The sequence below is a fragment of the Cetorhinus maximus genome, chromosome 14 (genome assembly GCF_964194155.1).
Source record: "Cetorhinus maximus chromosome 14, sCetMax3.hap1.1, whole genome shotgun sequence".
Lineage (NCBI taxonomy): Eukaryota > Metazoa > Chordata > Chondrichthyes > Lamniformes > Cetorhinidae > Cetorhinus > Cetorhinus maximus.
In genome coordinates this window covers 17,135,481-17,161,215 of record NC_135892.1, presented here as the reverse complement: position 1 = coordinate 17,161,215, position 25,735 = coordinate 17,135,481, and the positions used below count along the sequence as shown (strand labels likewise).

At 41.6% G+C, this 25,735-nt stretch overlaps 1 protein-coding gene across 1 annotated transcript in view; it reads left to right on the top strand.

Annotated features, from left to right (window-relative positions):
- memo1 (mediator of cell motility 1) overlaps positions 1–24,600 on the top strand; it is a 37,504-nt gene extending 12,904 nt beyond the window's left edge. The window contains exons 4-9 of the mRNA XM_078556582.1: positions 9,481–9,593; positions 13,354–13,465; positions 16,281–16,423; positions 19,579–19,655; positions 23,040–23,144; positions 23,920–24,600. Coding sequence (XP_078412708.1) covers positions 9,481–9,593; positions 13,354–13,465; positions 16,281–16,423; positions 19,579–19,655; positions 23,040–23,144; positions 23,920–24,051 — 682 coding nt within the window. The 3' untranslated portion in view covers positions 24,052–24,600. The remainder of the gene's footprint in view (positions 1–9,480; positions 9,594–13,353; positions 13,466–16,280; positions 16,424–19,578; positions 19,656–23,039; positions 23,145–23,919) is intronic.
- Positions 24,601–25,735: the final 1,135 nt, after the last annotated feature.

Below are 25,735 nucleotides of genomic sequence, written 5' to 3'. Positions count from 1 at the left end.
CCACAGCGATGTGGTTGACTTTAAAATGCCCTCTGAACAATGACAATTAGGGATGGGCAACAAATGCTGGCATAGCCAGCGACGTCCATGTCCCATGAATGAATAAACAAAAAATAAACCCTAAGAGGGATAGACTCCAAGAGACCATGAGCAGATTGGTGACATGGGAGGGTGAATGCCAGATTAACAAAGAGAAGTGTGGAGTGATGCACTTTGTAAGAATGAGGAGAGCGGTATAAACTAAATGGTACAATTTTAGAGGATGCAGGAGTAGAGATCTGGGGTGTAGATACACAAATCTATGAAGAAGGTAGAACAAGTTGAAGCCCAGGGTCTCCTGTTTCATGAATAGAGGCATAGAGAACAAAAGCAAGAACATTGTGTTAGTCGTTTATAAATTATTGGTTAGGCCCCAGCTGATGTGTCCAATTCTGGGCACCACATTGTAGGCAGTATGTCAAGGGAGGATGCAGAGGAAATTTACTTGGGTGGTACCTGGGATGAGGGACTCCAGTTATGTGGAGAGACAGGAGAAGCTGGGGTTGCTTTCTTTAAACCAGAGAAAGTTAAGGGGAGATTTGATGGGGGTGTTCAAAATCATGAAGGGTGTTGATAAAGTGAATAAGAAACTTTTTCAAGTGACAGATGGGTCAGTAACTAGAGGACACAGATTTAAGATCGTGGGCAGAAAAACCAGTGGTGAAATGAGAGCTTTCTTTTATGCAACGAGTTATGATCTGAAATGCACTGCGCAGAAGGAGGATGGAAGCAGATTTAACTGTAACTATGAAAAGGGAATTGGTTAAACGCTTGGAGAAAAATTTTCCGGGCTATGGGGAAAGAACAGAGGGCGAATTGCATAGCTCTTTCAAAAGAGCCGGCACATACATGATGGACCGGATGGCCTCCTAGTCTGCTGTGTCATTCTATGATCTATCTAAGATCATTATAAATGAGCATGGAAAGGCTTCAGAAGTACTTTTGAGGACATTTCTGCCATTGTCTGCAAGAGGGGCTGAGACCAGAATGGAATGAAAGAAGAAAACTTGTGTAAAGGAAAACATGATGCTAAGAGAAGGAAGAAGGCATAAAGAACAAAAGATACTGATGCAATGATGTGTCAAAAGAGGATTCATAAATTGTACGAAGTGAAAGTAGAAAAGGGTTTTACACGGGCATGGGGGAGGGTGGGGGGGAAATAAAGTGGTAGAGCAGTGGCCATTTAAGAATGACTTTAGAGGATAAGATGTGATGGGACTGGCAAATTAACATTTTATCCATATCTTCACATTAGAGAAGGTCGGTACAGTATTAGAGCTACAGGGAACCTGAAGGTTAGTTCAAGAAAGAAAAAAGCAAAGTGTGGACAGAAATTTGCAATGGATAAAACATTGAGATTACAGCTCCAGGCCAAGAACCTTTCCACACAAAATAAATATTAATGGATGTATTGGAAAAACTGACAAGCTGAGCATTTATTATTCATTCCTGTTTGTCCTGCACAGATGGTGGTGAGCCTTTTGTTAGCGTCATGGTCGTTTTTTAAAACTAATTCCATCTTTTTATTTACAGATTTTTTTTTTTTAAAAAAGCCAGAATTCTGGTTCTCAAAATTGCTACAGTGGGATTTGAACTCATTCTCTGGATTATTACTTGTCCAGTAACATAACCACTACCACAGACGTGCAGTCAATGTTGTTTTGTGAAAGGTAGCAGTATACCTATCTAACCTAATGATAGAATCACTGAGTTGGCAGATAGGGGTTTCTCTGGATATTCTGTACATTTCAGAAGGTGTTTGAAATGATTCCATACAGGAAATTAATTGCAAGGATTAGAGGAAATGGGTTTGGAGACAAACTAGTTAGCATGGATAGGAATTTAGGTAGGTCGCAGAGATTTGAGATAAAAGGAAGCGATGGCTTGTGGTGCTCCAGGGACCCAAACTTTTCTAATTATTAATTCATGGTGTATATGCATGTTTCCAGATGCTACTGAGCTAAAAGGTGAATTGTGAAGAAAGGAGAAATACAAAGAAGGTCACGGTGAAATGTATGCGGGTCAATGGCAGATGCAGAGTAGAGTAAAATGTGAGAATTTGGTGATAAGCATGACTAATGGGAGCAAAGCTCAAGTTTGGAAGTACTACGGGTGAAGGAGAGAGAAGAACAGAGATTTAGAACCCAGATACCTGAATCGTTAAAAGCTAGCTTGAGTGCAAAAAGCAATCTTAAATAGCTAACAGCATGTTGAATTTGGTTTTAACTATTAGTTCTAAAGTCATAGAATATGAAAACAAGGATTCAGTGATGACACAGCAGGGCTCCTTAGCATTCTTTTTGGACTATAATATTTAGTTTTGGGTGTAGACTGTAGGGAGGAGATACTGGCCTTGGAGAATCGAGCTGTGATGCGTGAGGTGAGCAGACTGGGCTGTGATAACGTACTGAGTAAATTTGTGTTGTACACCCTGGTGATAAACGTTGGGGGTGATCTGCTTTGGGTGCTAAAACAATGATTGGAATTGGCAGGATAGAGGCAGAATAACTTCCCTCTAGTGGGGGAATCCAGAACCAGGGGACAGAATTTTAGATAAAAACAAAAAACTACTGCGGATGCTGGAAATCCAAAACAAAACAAAAACAGAATTACCTGGAAAAATTTTAGAACTGGAACATACTGGTTTAAAGCGAATTCACAAAATTGCCTTCACATCAAGGATTGTGAGAATGTGCAGTGCGTTGTCCCTGATGCCATTAAATGCAGAAACAATTGACATGCTTTGTAGAGAGACAAGGAGGCTTTGACAGTAAGGGTATTAAGCAATATCAAGAAAGAGCAGGGTATTAGGATTAAAAAGATGGAGCTGCAGTGTCTGACAAAATGGAACAGGGCCAATAACTGGCTCAGTCTTGCGCAAAAAGTTAAGTTTACTTGCAAGCCGTGTACAGTGTTCTTTATACATCTGCACTTGTGGTAGCAGAGCTAAGAAGCTAACTTATATATTAGCAATAAACATTTATACAGCTGAAAATCTGTTGTTGCCGTCTCCTCTCTTTTTTATTCCTTCATGGGATGTGGGTGCGCTGATGAGGCCAGCATTTGTTGCCCGTCCCTAATTGCCCATGAACTGAGTGGCTCGCCACACCATTCCAGAGGGCAGTTAAGAGTCAGCCACATTGCTGTGGGCCAGACGAGGTAAGGATGGCACATTTCCTTCCCTAAAGGACATAAGTGAACCAGATGGGTTTTTAGAGCAATCGACAATGGTTTCATGGTTTCATTACTGAGACTAGTCTATTTGTCAATGCTTTCTTTCTCTCTTCTCCTGCCCATGCATCCTGTCTGGAAAAGTATTCATACCTTCCCCTGATATCAGTTATTCTGCTCTCTGACTCTTATTCATACATGAGCCTTGATGGTGAATGCCAATAAGCTGTTCCACCATGGGAGCCTCTGCTGGATGCAATTCTGTGCCCATCTGATGGCTGCATGTACCTTCAGGTGTCACTGGGTGGTGACCAAAAACAGGACCCTGCTTGTCCTTGTTTTTTCTCTTTCCTGCCCCTTCCCTCCCTCTCCCTTTCAAGGAAAATTCAGGGCTGCTTCAGTCAACTATAGTGAGCTACAACTGCCATGGTTCAAATCAACTAACTCAGAACAGGCTGGGAGATTAACCTGCCTGACTCAATTACTCTGGATAATACCAGTCAATTACTGATTGGATAAATCCCCTGCCTGTATCTAATTTACAGAGGAGAAAGGGATGTAGTTTTCAAGAGCAGTGGAGTCAAGGGTAGTTTTTTTTTTGAGTGGGGGATTGATGATGGCAGATTTAAAGGAGAGAGAGAGGCAATACCTGAATAGAGAGAACCTTTTACAATATTTGCTAAAATGGGGACCAGGAGAGGAAGTTGGGTGATCAGTTTTATGAGAATAGGGTGGAGGGAACAAAAGGACAAGATGAGCTTGGAGTTGGCATGAAAGGAGATCTGAGACAAAGGTGCAAGTTTGGGGTTAGAGCGGGGGGTGGAGCATTAAAGGAAATTTGGCCAGCTTGGCTTATGGAAGGGAAGGAGGCTGTTGATCAAATGGCCACTTGGTGGTGTAGAACTTGAGAGTTGCTGAAAAGAGAGACATGCTGTCAAAATTTTCATCTGGCACTCATCAGGACAAATGGAAGAGTGCCAAATTTCAAATGGTCACAACAATTTATACCACAGGAGAAAAGGGTGCTGATTGGTTGGCAAGTCAGCAAGTACCTTTTCTCCTGTAGTATAAATTGTTGTGATTGTTTGAAATTTGGCTTTTTTGTGTTTGCCCTGATGAGTGCAAGATGAAAAGCTATGGCAGCATGTTTCTTTTCAGCAAAGATAGTCTCGATTTTAATGACAAGTCCTTGAGCTCTTTTTTTTTGGTGGAGGTGACAGGGGGTGTGGCAAGGGATTTAAGAAAATGGTTTGCAATAAAGAGAAGAGGCAGGGCGTTATCTTTGCATTCCATGGTGATCCTGGATTTGTGAGCATTTTTCGCAGATAAGAGCAGGCCCTGAAAGTGCTTGAAGTCGTTTCCCGGCCAGATCTGGCAGTGGATGGCTAAATCAGTTGTGCACCATACCCTTTCAAGTCTCCATCTCTTGGACTTAAGGGATTGAAGGTGCGGGCTATACCAAGGGGAACAGCCAGGGTGAGGGAGAATAGAGGTTTTGTTGGGGACTAGGGCATCAAAGATAGAGGCGATGATGTGGTTGAGCAAATCAGTGGTTGCAGAAATGTTGTGGCAAATGGAGGGCCAAAGGCAAAGCGGTTGCGACTTTGAAAGTGCAGGTGTAAGTGAATTGGAGGACAGTTTTTATCTAGGACCAGGCACAAAAAGAGGTCAGCTTGGGATGTGGGTGAGGAATGGTACAAGAGAATGATCAGAGATGGCCCTATCTGTAACTGATAGGATGGGACTAGCAAGAGGATGGTTGCATGGCGAACATGGAAATACTGATTGATTAGATAAGCCCTTGTTTACTGATTGGATAAGCCCCCTGTCTATTGCTCAACTGGCCCCTATTTTAAACATAATACTGCAAAAATAGATGCTGCTTTAAATCAAAAATGTTTTCTTATGGAACCAGTGTATTTTTAAAAATTATAACAGTATACTGAACAAAATCAGAAACATAGGTTTCAGGGAAACATGGAATCTGAGATTAGTTTTGCTGCTAGTATCTAAGTAACTACAGTCAATCTCATGCCTCAGTGAGGAGCATGAAATGGTACAATGGCTGCAGTTTAATGGAAAAAACAACGACTACTTCCTTTTGCTAGATTGCTCCCAACAGGAGAATGCAACTCAAAAGAACTGGAGAGGTATGCCCTGTTTTGCTTCAATACGGGAGAAGCTCGGTGTAGTAGCCTCTGTAGCTCTTGAAGCATTACTGGAATTCTTACTGCAGCAACAAGCGAATATCACAATATTCATTTGCGAATATTGTAAGTGCAGTCCTTGGTTAGGTTTACTTAGACATTAAAATGAACTGTTCTGCTTGTGGTTTAATTTTCGCCCACTGTACTAACCACCTCCGATGCACCATCTTCCCTCTTGAAGTTGGTAAAGTACTCCAGCAAACTAAACCTCACTGGCAGTTAATAAAAGACCTTCTGATAGCAGTGTGTAATGGGGGAAGTGTCCCCCTCATTTTCATTTGTCTGCAAGTGCACTGCTTTGTTTGCTTGATGACCCATGGAGGAGCCTGTCAGAGAATGAAACTGTGTTTATCAGTGGGGTATATCAAACTGTACACGTGACCTGTCTTTGTAAAGGGCATGGGTGGAGACCTACCAGTGGGTGGTGGGGTGGAAGGTTGAGATAGTCCACCATAAGCGGATTAAATTTCAAAAGAAGGACTGGATGTTTTACTTGTCATTTGTTTTTCTTATGTTTCCATTTTCCCCCTCCCTCAATGCTTTCATCAATAAAAATCATTGACCTGTGTTTTTTGTACTAATTGTATATGTCACAACCCCTGTACAGTCTGGATGTACAGGATTTGATTTGTTTGGACAGTTATTTTCACTGCAGCAGTCACCAATGTTGGAAGAGAGTGGATGGCAGTGCTGACTTAGGGCGTAGGCAGATTACACTACAAATTGAAATTTTGGGCATTTGCAACAGCACAGATTCTGCCAGTTGGCAAGCCCAAGTTGCCACATTTCTCCATCTGTGCAATGGCTCAGACCCTGCTTAAAGGTGTAAGGAGGAAAGGGTACTCATTTTAATACAAATGGAGAATTAGCATTCAAACTGGTTTCTCACTGCTGGGTGCAACCTTTCCACAATCCCACTTTAGATACTGGATGCCAAAAGCCAGAATCCAAGTTGTGACCAGAACTGTCTTTGTCGTTTTAGCACGTTATTACAACATTGATGGTTTAGTCAATAAATGGTATTTAGCCTTTCCTAGTTTAGGTGACGGGTAGTTGGGGTTGAGGGGATGGGGGAAAGACCATCTGAGTAGGGAGGCTTCATTTAGGTGGAAGGTGTCATTACCCCTCAGCCAAGCTCAATCAAGGTTATGATGTCAATGCAGCCATCCACAATAAGCTCATGGATGGCAAGGGCCTTGCTCATACCTGAACGGATATTCTTGAGGGAGATGTGGAGAAGGGTGGTGATAACTGATCTACTGATGAGTCCACATGATCAGCACTGGGAATGGTGAGTTGGAAAGTAAAGATATTGGTAGGATTATCCCCTAGCTAGGGTGCTGGGCAGAAGGTCAACAGCAGAGTGGGATTGGGCAGTTTGGATTTGCTACTCATAAGAGCTTAAGTAGGAGTAGGCTGTTCAGCCCTTCTAGCCTGCTCTGCCATCCCATAAGTTCTTGGCTGATCATCTATGTCAACTTCACATTTCTGCTCTACCCTCATATCCCTTGATTCCCTTAGTATCCAAAAATCTGTCAATCTTTGAGTTGCATGTACTCAGTGACTGAGCATCCACAGCCCTCGGGTAGAGAATTCCAAAGATTTTCAACCCCTTCGAGTGAAGAAATTTCCCCTCGTTTCAGTCCTAAATGGCCGACCCTTCATCCTGAGACTGTCTGAGCATTGTGACCCCTTGTTCTAGATTCTCCAGCCAGAATAATCAGCCTCCCAATGTCTATCCTGTCAAGCTCTTAAGAATTTTATACGTTTCAATGAGATGACCTCTCATTCTTCTAAACTCCAGAGACCATAGGCCTAGCCTACTCTGTCACTAGGTCAAAAATCTGGAGCTTCTGTCCTAACAGCACTGGGTGTACCTACACCAGATGGACTGCAGCAGCTGAAGAAGATGGCTCACCACCTCGAGGGCAATTAGGGATGGGCAACAAATGCTGCCTTTCTATTGATGTTCACATCCCATGAAAGGATGTTTTAAAAAATCTCCATGCCATGAATAAGTGCAGCAAATTTTTGTTGCACTCCCTCTAGGCAAGTATATTTTTCCTTAGGAAATGAGACCAAAATTATGCACAGTGCTCCCAAGTGTGATCACACTAAGACCCATATAATTGCAGTAATAATCTTTAGTCTTATGCTCTTAATTCTTTTGTAATATACACTGACATACCATTTGCTTTCCTAATTGCGTGCTATACCTGCATTAACTTTAGAATTTGTATACAAGGATACCCAGGCCCCTCTGAATACCAACATTCCCCAGCCTGTCACCATTTAAAAAATATTCTGCTTTCCTTTTTTTAACCAATGTGGATAACTTCACATTTCTCCACATTATATTTCATCTGCTACATCCTTGCCCACTCACTTAATCTTGTCTAAATCCATTTGCAACCTCCGTGTTCTCCTGACTGCTTACTTTTCCACCTAGCTTTGTACAGTCAGTAAAATTGGAAACACTGCACTCGGCTCTCTTATCTAAGTCATTGATACAGATGGTAAATAGGTGAGCCCCAAGCACTAGTCCTTCTAATGGCCTACACTTGTTACAGCTTGCAAACTTGAGAATGACTCAATTGTTCCTAGTCTATTTTCTACCCATGAGCCAATCTCAGTCCATGCTAATGTTGCCGCAATGCCAAGAGTTGCAATCCTGTAATCAGTAAGAGGCAGTGCCGAGTGCTTCGTTGAGCCACTTAGTGGCTGTGGACTTACTTTCTGTAGTCTTTCTCCAATTCTGTTGCCACATTGTATGTAAAAGTTAGCTCGTATTCAACTAACTATGGGCAACATCTTGGGCACTTCACTAGTCTGTTTAATGCAGAACTCCAGTGACTGCAAAATGAACGAATAGTTAGGGTGCATGAAACTCTAAGAGAAAACACAAGTTTTTTTTTTGGCACCCTGAAGCTAACTGAAACTCTTAAGTCCAAGTTCCTTTAATGTTTCCCAGTTACTGGATTTGGAATATCAACACAAAGTAGTCAAATTTGAGGATGATTCCAAATCAGAAGGGGCAGTGGGATTTCAGAGGATCTCCGAAATGGCATTAGGTAGTACAAAGTTAACCCAGAATATTGTTCTTAATTGTAGAGTAGAGTGAGAAACTAAGAATGGTGGATCAGCCATTTAGAACTTAGGGGAGGATACATTTCTTCACTTAGTGGTTTAAGATACTTAGGGTATTTCTATTCCAGTGGGATGTAGGTGCTCAGTCATTAATTATATTGAATATAGAGATTTTTGGCACTAAGAGAATCGAGGGTTATGTGGGGGGAAAGTGGAATTTGAGTGGAAGATCAGTCGTGACTTTATTGAATGTTGGAGCAAGCTTGAGGGGCTGTATGGCCTATTCCTACTCCTGCTTATGCTCTTAAGGGGGCCAGAGATGCAAACTAGTGAAAGTTGATTATAAGACCCATATCAAGGAATTCTGCACACACTGATCAACGAAACTTCCAAATAGTGCGATGGAGGCAAAGCCCTGGCATCAGTTCCAAAATAATTAGATGTTGCATTGGGAGGGCTGTTACAATCTCACTAGATGGATGAAATAAGATGGGCTGAATGATCTTTCTCAACTGTCATTTTAAAAAAATTTTCACCTGGCATAGGCGTCACTGGCTAGGCCAGCATTTATTGCCCTTGAGAAGGTGGTGGTGAGCTGCCTTCATGAACCGTTGCTGTCCATGTGGTGAAGGTACACCCACAGTGCTATTAGGGAGGGAGTTCCAGGATTTTGACCCAAGTGACATTACCATGTCACCCTCGGGCCTGTGTCACTGAGATAATCGAGCCCTTTTCTCTGTATTTCAATGGAAAGTAAATGGCAAGTGTCATCAAACCTGTCACCTACATTAAAGAGCAGGTAAAAAGGCGGAAGGTTGGAACCTGTTGCTGATCTCTGCTGCGTGTCTGAGTGCTTGCTGTGGAACTGTTCTTGTGGAACTGATGAGTTCTCCTTTTAAATACTTTCTAATCACTTGTGTTAAATTAGAAGGAAGGTGACTGCTTAGATTTACCAGTCAATTTAATTTCATCACAGACGCAGAGTTTTTATCTTGGGACCATCGCACCATGCGCCTCTTTCTCGCTGTGCTCTATCCACTGCCGATATTTATAGAACGCCTTTGTATGATCTACGCATCGATCAAAAGAGTAAGTGTCAATACTTGCATCTTGCTATTGATTAAAAAGCAAAGCATTATGTTTGGGTTTTTTAACATATGTGGAGCAACTCATGTCAAATTCACTAAATCAAGAATTAGATTTCCTTCCACATTTATTATTAACTGTTCTGCCCACCTTGAGGAGGTAATGGGCAAAGTAGAGGGGGAAATGCAGTGGTTGTGGGTGTACATGGATTTTAGGAAACTCTGACTCGTTACCACATTGGAAGTTGTTAGAGAAGTTTAACGGTATGAAATTACGGGGAGAATGCCAAACTGGATTAAAAATTGGTTAGAAAGCGGAAAACAAAGAGTAGGAATTAAGGGCAGATTTTCAGAAGTTGATAGTACTGTCCCACAGTGTGCCCGGGGCCACTCTGTTCATTGTATATACCAATGTTTTGGATATAGGCCTAGAGGAAACAGTGCTGAAGTTTACAAATGATACCAAAATATGGCATATAGTTAATTCTTTAGAAAACAAAAAAAAGCTGCAATGGGATATAGATATGATGGGGAAATGGGCTGAAAAGGGACAGATGGAATTCAATATCGGTAAGTGTGGAGATGGTACATATTGTAAAATAAAACCTCAGTTATTGTACTTTTAATGGAAGTAAGTTCAATGCTGTGATTTGGGGCACTGGTTCACAGGACATGACAGGTAGCAACTTGGGTTATATAGTATTATGTAATATTTACTGTCTAGCAAGACAGATTATTCAGCCCAAGAAGTCAGTACTAGTGTTGATGCTCCACATGGGCCTTATCTTTTGTATAATCCTATCAGCATATCCATGTATTCCTTTCTCCCTCATGTGTTTATCCAGCTTCCCCCTAAAACGCATCTATGCTAGTCTTGTGGTAGCCACCAAGTTCCACATTCTAACCAGCCTCTAGGAAAAGCAGTTTCTCCTGAATTTCCTGTTAGATTTATTAGTGACTATTCTTCATTAATGACCCCTAGACCTGGTCTTGCGTGCAAGTGGAAACACATTTATATAAACATCCTATGAAATCTTTCATGATCTTAAAGATCCAAACCTGATCTCTTTCTAGAGGAGGAAGAGGGGACAAATTGGAAATAGTGTAGAAATACACAGAAGTTAGAATATGAAAAGAGTCAGTGGAGGGATTTGAAAACAAGAATGAGAATTTTAAACCAAGGTGTTGCCCTTGATTTAATTGTTGAGACAGAAACTGTTTACTCAAGCTTAGATTGGATAGTTGGATAAAGGAAAAAGGTTGAAGGCATATGGTAGCAGAGTGGGTAAATGTGATTGGGATTATTTGTTCATGTGAAGGTCAACACCAGCATGAACTGGTTTGGCTGGATGTCTGTCTCCGTGTTGTAACTTCTGTTTATTTCTTTACTACTTGCAGTTTGTCCCTTTTCCCATCTCTGGATTCCCTGCCTTTTAGAAAAAGGGAATTAAGTGCTCCCCCTGCCCAACACCGCCCCCCCCCGCCCCCAAACACTCTTTCATTTGCCCAATGGATTTAGAAATGATCGGGTGTGGTATTAAGTCCCATGGGAGCAACAAGGCCCCAAGCTTGACTGGTCACTTGTTCTGAACTTTGCTAATTCTCATTGGGGGCTGTGGTGGTAATGATACAGTTGGCACTTGCTTCACTGACCTAGAGCTGAGGTAATTGAATCAGGATATCCCACTTGGTGCCCCTGTGGGCAACATCATTGGCCCCCAGAGTAGGGCAGACCACCAGCACTTGCTGTCCAAGCTCCACAGGACCCGTGAAAAACACACCCCAACATTAGGCAGTGTCTTTAGAAGAGTAGTAAAGGAAGGGCGAGTCCTTCATCCTTATTTTCTGCAATAGTCCTCTTACAGGGGTCAGCAATTCAAAATCTCATTATTTATTAAACTGAATTAAATGTTTGTGTTGCTTGTGAAAATGACAATGCTCATTGTTAATTTGGCCAACCACGTGGTCTGTAAGTGTTCACTCTTTGATCCTGGGCCCAAGGTCATCTGAGATTGGACTGCCTGTGCCCAATAAAGCTCAGGCAGCTCAGTCCATTTTGCACTTGTATTTCTTACCCTGTTCTCTGTCCTGCATGAATCTAGAGATATGGAAAAGGGCTGTTCTTAGCACCGTTGCCTCAATGGTGGGTAAATCCTGAATCAGAATACCCAGAATCTGTTAGTATCAGCACTGAGATGAGATTTATGAAGACAGTGGGGACAAGGATTTAAATGTCGTTCCCCCCCCCCCCTCCCCCCGCAGGCTCCAAATGTTATGAATGGCCTATAAAAGCTTGGCCACACCCAGACAGAAAACTGACTTTTCAGTTGCTTGGAAGTATTCCGTTGGATTGTCACTTGGTATCATTTGACAAAGGGCAGTTTGCAAGTCGTGCCAAACTAAATCTTAAAGCTTTAAAAATGGAAGGGTTTGGGAATAAGCCAATAGGAAGTCTGTCAGATAGCACTGGGCAATCAACCCCTTAAGCTTTGGTGTCTCTCTCCACTGCAACCCTGATAGGAATAAAAGACTTGTGTGTGTTGACAGGCATTGTCACACAGCCGCACTGTCACAAGGCATCACTAAATTATAGGGAGCATGGTGTTCTCTGTTTGTGTGAAAACTAACATAGCTCCATACAGAGCTTAAATTGAGGAATGCCTTAATCATTTTACAAAACATGCACTTGAACTTGCCTCAAGATCGTTTTCAGCTCTACTAAGTACTTTGTCAGAGAGGATAACAGATTGTAATATTCTGATAGCTGTTTTATTCTGTGTGCGCATGTGAGAGAGTGAGATAAAACCATAGAAAAGTTAACGGTGCAGAAAGAGGCCATTCAGCCCATCGTGTCAGCGCCAGCCAAAAGAAAAGAAACTAGCCGCTTAGTTTTAATCCCATTCCAGCACCTGGTCCGTAGCTTTGCAGGTTACAGCACTTTGGGTGCAGATCCAGGTACCTTTTAAATGAGTTGAGCATTTCAGACTTAACCACCAATTTAGGCAGTGAATTCCAGACGCCCAACACCCTCTAGGTGAAAGAGTTTTTCCTCATGTCCGCTCTAATCCTTCTACCAATCACCTTAAATCTAAGCCCCTGCTAATTGATCCCTCAGATAGGGGAAACAGATCTTTTTTGTCTACCATATCTAGGCCCCTCATAATTATGTACAGCCCAATTAGGTCACCCCTCAGCCTCCTCTGTTCTAAGGAAAACAACCCCAGCCTATCCAATCTTTCCTCACAGCTGCAGTTTTTCAGCCCAGGCAACATTCTTGTAAAACTCTCTGCTCTCTTCGAGCAATTATGACCTTCCTGTAATGTGTGACCAGGTCACAATTCCAGCTGTAGCCTAACCAGTGTTTTATACAGTTCCATTATTACATCCCTGCTTTTGTATTCAATACCTTGTCCAATAAAAGAAAACATTCCATATGCTTCCTTTACCACCTTATCCACCTATCCTGCCACTTTCGGGGACCTGTGGATATGCACTCCAAGGTCTCTCACTTCCTCAACTCCCCTCAGTGTGGAGAAATTCTTCAGTGTCCAAGTGAACCAATAACAAATGCCCTGTCCAATGTTACTTGACCAGTTCTTTCAGATTTCTGGCTCACACTCGGTCTGAAGATGCTGGTAAATTTAATTGAGTGATACTATGGTTAGAAACACCTCAAATGAGGGGCAAGGCACGTGTAGGTGAAATCATGTTGAGGTTGAAGATGCCTTGCGATTTTGATTTTTTTCCTTTTTTGTAACTATTAGTTTATGGAGAACTGTGGAAGACGGGAATGTTTGAACGGATGACTATTCAGATAGATGAAGATGAACATAGTATTGAAATGCATCTGCCTTACACAGCTAAAACCATGGAGAGGTAAGTCACCCAACTGCTGTACATCATGAGTGAGCGTGCAGTTATTTAGAGTAAAACTAAATTTGAATCCTCCCTCTTGTGTTTCCATTGGCTGAAATGTTGTAAAGGGCTTTCTGCTGGGAGGCAAGATATTGTTCAGATAATGTGTTACTTTACTGCAGAGCTGGGACAACTCACCATCATCTTGTGCCATGCTTGGAATACTACTGGGCTCTGTGGAAAGTTGAATTTCATTTCATTTTCAGTTTGCTTCAAAAAGTCAGTGATTTTCAGCTCCTGATCTGGTCCCGCTTTTCTTAATCTATCCCGACTACTGCTGCTTCGTGAAAACCCATCTGTCTCTCCTGGTATAAATGGCTCAGCAATACCCGAGCATCATTTCTGCCCCCACCCCACTACACCTCATCGACATCACAGACCTGTTGTTCTCCTCCTCTCCTCCCCCTGGCTCCTGGGATGAAGGGGTTATCTTGTGAGGAAAGGTTGGACAGTTTGGGCCTGTATCCATTTGAGTTTAGATGAATGAGAGGTGATCTTATTGAAACATAAGATCCTGAATGGACTTGAGAGAGTGGATGCTGAGAGGATGTTTCCCCTTTATGAGAGAGACAAGAACTAGGGGGCACAGTTTTAAAAATCTGTCTCCCAGTTAAGACAGAGATGAGGAGAATTTTTTTTTGAGTCAGAGGGTAGTGGAGGCAGGGTCATTAAATATTGTTCAGGATGAGTTAGATAGATCCTTGATTGACAAGGGAGTCAAAAGGTATAGGGTGTAGACGGGGAAGTGGATTTGAGGCCACAATCAGATCAGCCATGATCTCATCGATTGGCGGAGCAGGCTTGATGGACTGAATGGCCTACTCCTCCTCATTCCTATGTATGTTTGCATGATTCCTGGTCAGTGCTGTTTTCCCTGTTTCAGTGTAGTGGTTTAAGCAGCTTGGAGGGGATGCAGCATAGATTCACTAGAATGATACCAGTGCTAAAATGGCTAAATTACGATGACCGGTTGCACAGACTAGGCTTGTATTCCCTTGGGGAGGGGGAGTCCAGTGTTTGGGGGCATAACCTTGAAATAAGAGCTAGGCTTTTGAGGAGTGATGTCAGGAAGCATTTCTTCACACAAAGGGTAGTGGAAATCTGGAACCGTCCTATCCTAAAATGCTGTTAAGGTAGGTCAGTTGAAAATTTTCTAAACTGAGATTTTTATTGAGTAAAGTTATTAAAGGTTATGGAACTAAAGCAGGTAAATGGCTTTAATAACAGGTCGGCCATGATCCAACTGAATGGGTCCAAGAATGAGGAGTTAAATGGCCTATTCTTATTCTTGGGTCAGGTCTCCATGCTGTTTCTTCAGTCATGGGCACTGTATGCCTTGGAGGACCCAAACGCCCAGCACTCAGTCCTTTTTAGTATGTCCAATTGGACTTGCCTTTTTACAGTTTAAATCAACTGGGGCTTGCTGACTTGAAGCAAACAGAGTTTTATTAGCACTCGTAATAAAGCAAGGGTCATGCAAAAACAGCGGGGTGATGGTACAGGACATTGTTCTGATCTCCAGCTGTGAAGTTCCCTTTGAAACATTTGCTTCAATCAAGTCATATGAGCATTCAGCATTTGTTAGACTGGAGAACATACAGCTGTGGTCCAAGTGTTCTTGACATTTATTTTTAAAGGAGTTGGGTCTTCCTCCCTACTTAAAATGTAGCAGATTTTATGTCCTCACTGACAGACTGAACCTTCCATTAAGTTATCGGCTTTTGAACCTAGCAGCTGCACAACATAGAAAATTCAGAGGCTTTGGATATTCAGTGGAAGTATGTGGGTGGTAAAGTGTTCTGTATAAACACAGTGATCATTTTTGGGCCAATATTGGGGACGGACTTTGGGATTGTAGTGTCAAAACAGGCCCCATTTATCCATCCACCTGAGAATACAGCTATGGACAATAGTGAGATCATCAAAGGATATGATGAAGATTGGTAGAAATGTAGCACAAAATTAGAAAAGGTCCTTTTTCCCTCTCAAAGTCACTTCTCCCACAAGAAATAAGCAGTACCTTATTCAATCTTTCGAGGAGTGGCTCTACACACATCTCCGTCTCCACAGATGGTCGAAGATGACTCTTATTCAGTTCGAGCCTGTTGGGTGTTGGTTTGTGCCACTTCCTTGACCACAGTAGCATGTGTCATGGAGTATCCAATCAACATTTATAGCCCTCAGTTACAAGATGCAGAAGAGAGAGAGATGCTGTCGAATCACTCAGAGTAAATTTGCCAACCAATCATCATCCTTTTCTGATGCAGTATAAATTATTGCTCTCTTTGAAATTTGGCATTCTTGTGCCTGTCCTGATGACTGCAAGACAAAAAGCTTGACAGCATGTCTCTCTTTTTCAGCAATACTCAAGTTCTGTACTACCAATCAATTATTGATATAAGTTTTGTCCAGAACAGCAGAATAAGCTCCCCTGCTCTTAGAAATTGTTTCTTTGGAATCTTTGACATCCACTTGAGAGGGCAGACGGAGCCTCAGTTTAACATTTCATCAAACAGACAGCACCTCTGGTGCAGCTTTCCCTCAGTAATGTACTGAAGTGACAAACTAGATTAGCCACTCAAGCCTCTGGAGTGGAACTTCACCTTCTGATTCAGAGGGTGAGTGTGCTACCAAATGAGCCATGGCTGGTGAAAAAGAGAAGCAGGTGAGTAATCCAATGTCAGTTTGGACCCTTTTTAAAATGCTAAGAAGATATTTTTCATTCCTAATAACTGTTACAATTTTTACTGAAGTGACTCTCTCTGTTTTTAACCAGCCAAAAAGATGAGTTAACCATTGTTCCCGTTTTGGTTGGAGCCCTGAGTGATTCCAAAGAGCAGATGTACGGGGAGCTCTTCAGTAAATACCTAGCGGATCCTCTAAACCTCTTTGTGATTTCGTCAGATTTCTGTCACTGGGGTATGTACCAATTTAAACCACGTTGTGCTGTTGGAAGGGATCCGAGAAAGGATGTCATCTTTGTGCAATTTTGTCACATATGGTAATCTCATATTTACACTATCCTCTGAGCCACAGGAAAAAAATCCATTAAAAAGGTAAATGTATAAAAGATAATCCTTTGAATACAGGTTCTTGAGTCCAGAATTTGGGAGCTGAGTGAGTTAGCACTTGATTTTGATCCCAAGTGCAATTAAGCTCTATATTTCTGTTTATGTATAAATACACAGCATGGAAAAAGTATTTTGTTTGTTTTAGCCCCTGTGCTGTTTATAAATGTTGAGGGAATTTTATTGCCTTTTTTTTTTGACTTTGTGAAGTGACTTTCAGATATCTTTAAAATGTTCCATCTACCATCTTGGTCCTCTTGTAGGGAGCGTTAATGTTTAAAGAGATGTCTGAACACCCAGTAATTAACTGACAGACCTATGTCACAAGATTTCCCGTTTCTATATAAAAATAATCCTTATTGTATAAATAAAGAAATTTAAAGAAAGCAAGCGCTATTAACATTATAGTTTATAACTTATGTTTGCTATGAATTCAGTTTACTTAAACCTCCTCTCCAGCCACCTGCCACTCCCTCCAAGAGTTCCCTTATCTTACAAAATCCTGAAGGTTCATTTGCTTTTCCTGGGACCAACCCAAAGGTAAACCTCAGCCCTGCGGAAGTCACTTTGATTTCTTCTTAGTGTCCCAGTTATTCCCTGAAGTATGAAATTTCACGGGGATTCTTCCATTAGCTTTTGACTAAGCGATCCTCCAATTTTCTTTCAAGACTTCCCAACTGTTGGTTCTTCAGTTCACTCATGGGCTTCACTGCCGCCTTGCTTAGGAATTTAAACATCAGGAACACACCTGGTTCCTAATGGCTCTCTGTGCTCCAACAGCTCCTGTAATGCTGCTGGTGCCACAGCTGATTCCCAGTTCCTGGCAGATGTTTTCTCTCTGCCTGCTTCAAGCTGACTGACAGCTAGCTACTGTAAGGCTAAATGCCTTTCACTGTAAGAACCATTGTGGATGTCGTCTTCTAGTTTTAAGCTAGGCAAATCTCCCAGCTTTATATTTTCCCCTCATGAACCCCATGTCTCTGAACTGAGCTCGAGCCCCCACCCGCGTTCCGTGCGGTGATCGATAAAGTTAGTATTTTCTCTGCTTACGGTGCAGGCCTGACTAACATTTATCTCCTTTTGCTCCCTTGACTCAGTGAGCCGCAACTGCACAAGACCAAATCTGCAACTGCCTTCTGTGAGAAAAACCCAGCTAAATTAACCAAAAGAACCTTCTAACCTCCACAGCCCATCTCCATGACAACGTGACATGCTTTGGGAGGTCCCAGACACAAATGTAAATCAACTATCTTACCTTTAACACAACTCTTTGACTCTGTAGCCCACATGAATAATGGATATGATTCCATATCACCCATGGAAACACCCATGTTTACAAACTGCCTGTAGTTTCTTTTCATCTGGGAACTACATAAACAATTTAAATCTTTATTGAGACAAGGGAAGACTTTCTGGCTCCATTACAAGTTAGGGATGGCTCATTCTTTGTTCAAGTTTTTTTCATTATCAACTCTGACCTTGTATGATAAACACAGGTTAATTAAACCTAGGCTTGTTTGATTTGTGCCTTTACTATAGAGTTGTATATCAGTTTCTTAACCAGGCTTTTCCATTTATCTTTCATTTAACATTTCAATCTCTAATATAAAAGTAATATCTAAAATATTAGTATAAACCATGAAACTGGATGATTATGACAATCCCATTAGTAGATATTAAAATTCTCAACCCCCAATAACCTTATATTTTAATAAATTGCCATAGAACTCATTTATGGTTTCACAGCCTGGCTCTGATGCTTATTACAAGAGTATAATTGGATGATATTGGAGTTTGCAGCACCAAGCTTTCATTGCTAATTGCAGACATATTAGCTTTTTTCTTTCTGTTGCTACCCAACATTAAAGTATTTTATCTTTACTGTGCAAGTGAACCACAGTGATAGAAACTTCGAGCTAGGGGGAACTGAGTGGAACAGTAGGTTGTTTACCTCTAGGACCTAAGTTTGGATCCAACCCAGACTCTGAGGTGTATTTGGCTGGTCTCAGCCCAGTTCTTGACAGCACACAACTAACTGTTCCCTGTCCGACACTGATTGGCAGTCTTGCACTCAAGAGGCCCAAGAATGCTTGATGTGGAAAATGGGACAATGCCACACTTTGGCAGTAGGGGGCATTCCTCTCAGTTTAGGGGCAGAGCGTAGGGAGCTTTACTTGATGTCTGACCTGGGAGTGCTTGATATGGAAAGAGTTCCATTATGTGCACGTTATTGTTAATTTTATCCAAGGTTTATTTATTTAAAAATCCATTGTGGCCAAGGGCCGAATTGAGGTAAGTTTTTACAATCGATCATTCCAAATAAGATATAAAAATACATACCACAGAGTAGAATAACATATTCATCATGGTGGTATTTACGTTGTCAGGGTTCAAATTTTAATAGCCATTAGAATTTGTTCATTGTGCAGATGAGATATGGCATTGGACTGTTCTTAAATCTTGTCATATTACGTCTCCATTCAGTTGTTTTGAGTTCAGTCGCTGGTAGCATCTGTGAGATCTGTCTGCAGTTAACAAGTAGTGAAGCTTGGAGTTCAGCAATCTTGTGAAGGAACGGCAGACTTGATCGTGTCTATTCTTGCGCGTCTGCAGACCACAATCATGTAAGGCATCTGGATAACTATGGTAATTAGGACCAAGAATGACTTTGCAAGCCCTTTTCTAACACTTTCAATGGCTTTACATTGTTGCTTTGTGATTCTGCTCGACCGCACAGGTATTCCAGGAGAGGGCAAATAATGGATTTACTGAGAGCCACGTCTGCAAATGAATGAGCTGTTCCCTTTAAAAATGCGGAAAATCAGGCAGCAAAAGTATTACACGGGCCACCTCATTGTTTATAGAACCATGGGCATGAACAGCAGGAGGCCATTCAGTCCATCGGACTGCAGAATACTTGTGTGATTAAGGATGTAGTGTTTGTAGCTGGGTTTAAAGCTTGCTGGGCGACCTCTGCCTCAGATTCTGACACTTGTTATTTTTCAGGGCAGCGTTTTCGATACACACATTATGATGAGAGTCAAGGGGAGATCTACAGATCGATTCAGCACTTGGATAAAATGGTACGGCATATGACGTTGTTTTCTGAGGGAGGAGACCCTTTGTTGTGTTTCCTGTATGCAGTTTTGTTCCAATTTTGCCATTTGTAGCAAATTAAACACAATTAACTGCATACGAAAATGTCCAAAGAAGCCAATCATTTGAACATGGCCAGTTTCTATGCTGTACATTCTATGTGGCCCAACTGACCTATGTAGATGTTTATGGTCCATACAAGTCTCCCGCCCCTCTTCATCTAATCCTATCAGCACAATTTTCTATTCCTTTCTCCCTCATGTGTTTATCTAGCTTCCCCTTCAATGTCTCAGTGGTAGCAAGTTCTACATTCCAGCCAAACTCTGGGTAAAGATATTCTTCACGATTTCTTTATTGGAATTACAAGTGACTGTCTGATATTTATTGCTCCTAATTCTGGTCTCTCCCCAAATGGAAAACATCTTCTTTGTCCACCCTATCCAAGCCCCTTCAAGTCTGCCATCAGGTATCTGTTACATTAGTGAAAGCTCAAAGTCCTGATGGTTTTGTTGGACTTGGTCTACTGCTGAAACACAAGTGATTTCCCCAGGCTGTTTGTTGTCTAGATTCATGACCAACCTGACCTAAGTCCACTAAGCTAATAAAGGCTGAATGCTAAGTGAAGCATTTTTCTCTCCTTTGCCCTTTAAGCGTTTGAAGCAGAGAAATGGCTCATCCTATTTGTGTTTGGTCACTTCATGCACCAGTATTACTTCTATCTATCAGGCAGACTAACCTGCATAATTCACTACTGTTGCTTGGGTGTCTCTGCTGTGCTATGACGGGCTGTTCAGAATTTCTTGACTGCGAGCAAATCTTGAATCAAAAAGCTGCTTTACATCAGATGCTGTCTTTAGCTGCCTTGGCCCTTTTCCCGCCCTACATCTCTTGTGCTCTCTAACTCTCTCCTCCTTTAAGACACTCCTTAAATACTACCTCTCCGACCAACCTTCTGGACACCTGGCTAACATCTCCTTATGTGTCTCAGTATCAAACAGTGATATGTTCTTGCAAAGTGCCTTGGGATGTATTGCTATGTTAAAGGAGCTCTATAAATACAAGATGTTGTTGTAAATTGTATCTTTTAAAAACTTCCTTCACAGGATATAGGCGCTGCTGGCTAGGCCAGCATTTATTGCCCATCCCTAATTGTCCTTGAGAAGGTGGTGGTGATCTGCTTTCTTGAATCACTGCAGCCCATGTGGTGTAGGTACACCACAGTTTTGTCAGGGAGGGAGTTCCAGGATTTTGACCCAGTGATAGTGAAGGAATGGCAATATAGTTCCAAGTCAGGATGGTGAGTGACTTGGAGGGTAATTTGCAGGCGGTGGTGTTCCCATGCATCTGTTGCACTTGTCCTTCCAGATGGTAGAGGTCACGGGTTTGGAAGGTGCTGCTGAAGAAGCATTGGTGAGTTGTTGCACGGGCTCCAAGTCTTTTTATTGGGGTGGCTTCAGTAACTCAATGACTTCTAAATGGCATTGTTATGGGATGATTTACTTGTCACACACACAGAGAAAGATATGACTGAGGTTGGGGCACCCTGTACTATCATAAGGCTCTTTAGTGGCACACTAAGGTCCTTTTTTGGACTTTGGATATGTGGGCAGAGAGGAGGTCTTTGAGGTGTACATGAGTGCAAGCATGGAACCCATCACTTTCGGCCAGTCAGTGAATGGAAGTAAGCCATGATTGGCAGTAATTGCTTAGTCAGAAGTGAAGAAGGCTCTCTGGGCAGGATTATTGCTGATCAATATGTATGAGAGCGCAGTGGAATTTTGTAACTTATCATTGGGCAATGAGATCATGTATAACAGAATTGGCTGTATTGGGATTCTAAATGAGAGAACAGGATTAAAAAAAGACTCTTATTACCGACTTTTATTTTTGAAGTGTAATTACTGTTGTAATCTAAGAAACGCGTCAACCAGTTTTGCCCACAGCAAACTCCTACAAATAGCATTGTGAAAATGAGCAGATAATCTGTTTTTGTGATGTTGATTGAAGGTTAAATAGTGGCCTGCACACTGGGGAGAATGCTCATTCATACAAATCTTTGAAATAGTGCTGTGGGATTTTTTACATCCACCTGAAAGGGCAGAATGGGCCTCGGTTTAACATCTCATCTGAAAGACGGATTTGTTGAATCAGTATTGCATAAAAGAAAAAGGATACTTGATTAATTTCAGAAGGAAACGTGGGCAATTGTGATGAGGGTTGTTGTTTCGTGTATAAATTTCTATCATGAGAGCAACAGATACACGAGAGTGGTACTGGGTGAGGAACTTCAGTAGTGAAGATAGATTGGAGAGGATAGGACTGTTTTCCTTAGAAAGAAGAAGGTTGAGAAGAGATTTATAGAGGCATTCAAAATCATCAGGGGTCTGGACAGAGTAGATAGGAAGAAAGTGTACCCATTCGTGAAAGGATCAGGAACGAGAGGGCACAGATTTAAAGTAATTAGTAAAAAAAAAAGCTAAAGTGATATGAGGAGAAACTTTTTCACACAGCGAGTGGTTAGGGTTTGAAATGCACTGCCTGAGAGTGATGGGGGCAAGTTCATTTGAAGCATTCAAAAGGGAAATAGACTGTTGTTTGAAAATTAAATAATGTGCAGGGTTACGGGGAGAAGGCAGGGGAATAGCACTAGGTGAGTTGCTCATTTGGAGAGCTGGCGCAGACATGATGTGGCCTCCTGCGTCATTTTTCTGTGATTGAGAGATTTGCTGAAACAGTAAAACGTTTAATAGATTTAGCCCACTGAACTTCCTGAGCTTTTTTAGGGCCTTGCAGACTGATGCAATTAAGCTTTGGCCTAATAGAACTGAAGCAGCTGAAGGGACTACTGATCCAAAATCCTAGAAATTTAAACAAAAGGCCATTCAGCCCATCATGTTCATACTTGAAAATCTATAGAGTTATACTTTTTGATTAGCAATTTAAGTTCAGATCCATGATTACATTATAGGTTTTGGTATTGCTAGGGGTGGATATGAAACAACACTCCATGCAATTTCAAGGAGTGCATTGATTGATGGCACAGGGAAACAGACAGATGGGTTAAGAGTTTGAATGCACTTTGATTAAAAAGCAATCCATCTTCCCTCTCTGACGGGGCCAATCTGTGTAACTGGAAATAGCCAGAAATGCAATGGCATTTATATCTTAAGGATTTAGTTTGTTCGTCAGTATAGCATCAGTCATTGAATCTTGGATAGAACCTGTTTCCTCACAAACTGGCCTTTCACACATGGTGAAAGTTGGTTTCTGAAGACGGCAGGATTGGTAATGTACCCTGAAGGTAGACAGTTTTGCAATGAACCCCAGAATGGATTACAATGCAGTCTATCACTTAATCTGTTTTGTTTCAGGGTATGGATATTATAGAGCAATTAGACGCTGTGTCATTTAACAACTATTTGAAGAAATACCACAACACTATCTGTGGTCGCCACCCAATTGGGGTTCTTCTCAATGTAAGTTGGAATTACTCAGTTTTGCTGTTTTTGGTTGCTGTTAAATGTATCCTTTTATTGTAGTTATTTGGATCAGAGATGGTCCAACATTTTGTAGTGGGAAGCCAGGTACATGTGCTATAGGGAGAGCACATTCAGATTAAATTGTTTTGGGTCAGGGAAAAGCCCTGACATTTAATTTCTATGAAGTCTCATCTAAAAATGAAATCCATACATTTGGGTTCGTGTTTTAGTATGCTCTGTTTGGCATGCTGAGAATGTGTAGTTTACAGCTGCATAAATGTTCAAGAGTCTAATGAGTCATCAGGGTGTCCAAAGAGTTTAACTGTTGCAGCTTCCTAACTGCTATCATACTTGCCATCTTTGTCACCGCAAGCAGAAGCAAAAAGAGTGGTCACATTAGGTGCCACTTAACAGTAAAAGTGGGTGAGTCACACTGCAGCTTCCATAGCATTTCTTTTCTGATAATTAGAAGTGTTCAAAATCATTACAGGGTTTGAGGATTTTGCAACACCCTGTTTGCTTACATGAGCTACATGAGAAAAAATAAAACTGCAGTATAACTCAAAATCAGACTCTCTAATTAGACCCTAACGTGCTGAAAGTTAGCTGTGATGGTTCATATCCTTGATCGGTTTGCAATGTTCGGTCAAAGAATGACTAGTGGGCTTCAATAACCAGAAATGCTCTTTTCCCTGTCTCCACTCTCTTCCCCCCACCCACCCCCCAGGTTTTGCTTATGGGACGTTAAAGGTTATTCCTGTTTCTCTTTTAGGCGGTAGCAGAATTGAGGAAGAATGGGATGAACATGGCGTTCTCCTTCCTGAACTACGCCCAATCAAGTCAATGCAAAAACTGGGAGGATAGCTCCGTTAGCTATGCCGCGGGTACTTTGATGGTCCACTGAATCATCGCTACTCAGGAAAGCCACTGCATCCTCAGACTCCTGGTCCCAGCCTTCCCCCGAAGACATACCTCCATTATTTGGAGCTATCTAACGTTGAACTTTTGAACTTTCTTCTTCCTTGAGGTGTAGTCCCTCATAGTTTTGATTGACATGTGCTTTTTTTTTTGTTTTCTTCTTTACGCTGAAGTGAGGTACAGGATGACGTGACGTAGTGATAAGTCGGCCAATGCTGACCCTGTAAAACCGAAGACGTGTACTTGCTTACAGATAGTTCTGCAGGATGTGGGTGAGAGTGTACCGTTTATATTCACGTCAGTTGCATTTATAATCTCATACCATAATTACTCAAGATATAAGCTGCAGTGCAAACAGCTGCTGCCAACATTGTATAAGGTTTTTTGTTTAGTTGCTAATAAAGGGCTACACACACCAAAATGGTCTTATGATTTAGATTTCCTGCTATCCGATGTGTAATCTGAATTTTGTCACTAACTGTAGTGTTTTTATTACCTATTTTTAAAAACAATTAAAGTTTAATTCTTTTCTTGATTATTTTCATTACTTACAACACATACTTTATACATAGTTTCTAATTTTACTTAAACATTTCTCCAGGCAGGATGAACCAGTCTCCCCACAACTCTGGTGTGCCCAACCAGTTAACCCCTTTCTGTTCTGCAAGGTTACTTCTGTACATGTATTTAAATGTTTGTGTCTGGTGCTGGGCAGTCAGAGGCTGCAAGCCAACAAATCAAATGCCTTATCTGTGAACAAAGCACATCAATTGTCTCAAATATCTAATTGGCTCTGTATCCCACATCTGGGAAGCAGATTGTGGTTGGGGATGGAGGGGTGAATAGGACTGGCAAAATGCTGGAAGGTCTTAATCCTCCTCTAGGAGTCCTGCTGCTAGGCCTAGATTCTGCCACCACCTACTACTAGCTCCCCACTGCATTCACAAACCCAGGCTGCCTACTCCCTCCTCCTTCATCAACATCTGCCTCACCCCAAATGGCCTGGTTTCTTTCTAGCCTACACTTATCGTCAAGCAGGCCCCCAGCCCATCTGGCAATGCACCTTGGTTGCAATCTCGCGGCTACCTGGGGCTTAAAGTCAGGAATATGAAGTTGGCTGCATAAGTAAAATTAAATGAGAGAGACACACCAACATTGAGAGATGTCTGAAGGAAAGAGATTTAATGGAGAAATTGATAATGGAAATGGATCCAGAGATCATAGCCAGAGAGAGATTGAGAAAGATTGATTCAGAAAGCGGAGGAAAAAGTTGAAGGAAGTAGCTAAAATGGTTTAAATTATGAGGATAGATTGCATAGACTAAGCTTCTTTTCCCCCCTCTAGAAGATTAACCTTAAAATTAGAGCAAGGCTGTTCAAGGGTGATATCCGGCACCACATCTTCATACAGAGGCTAGTAAAAATATCAGATTTCTCAAAAAGTTGAAGTTGGGTCAATTGAAAATTTCAAAACTGAAACTGACAGATTTGTTAGGCCAAGAATATTAAAGTGGGTCAATGGAGTATTTTCAAACCTTGCAGACTAAAGCTGGACACCGTATTTTAGAAAAGGGTCTTGCTAGGACCATACAATTCCCAAATGACCATTACGTTTCAAGCAGTTTCCCTAATGACCTTTTTCTTAGACTTATCAGCTGAAAACCACATTCT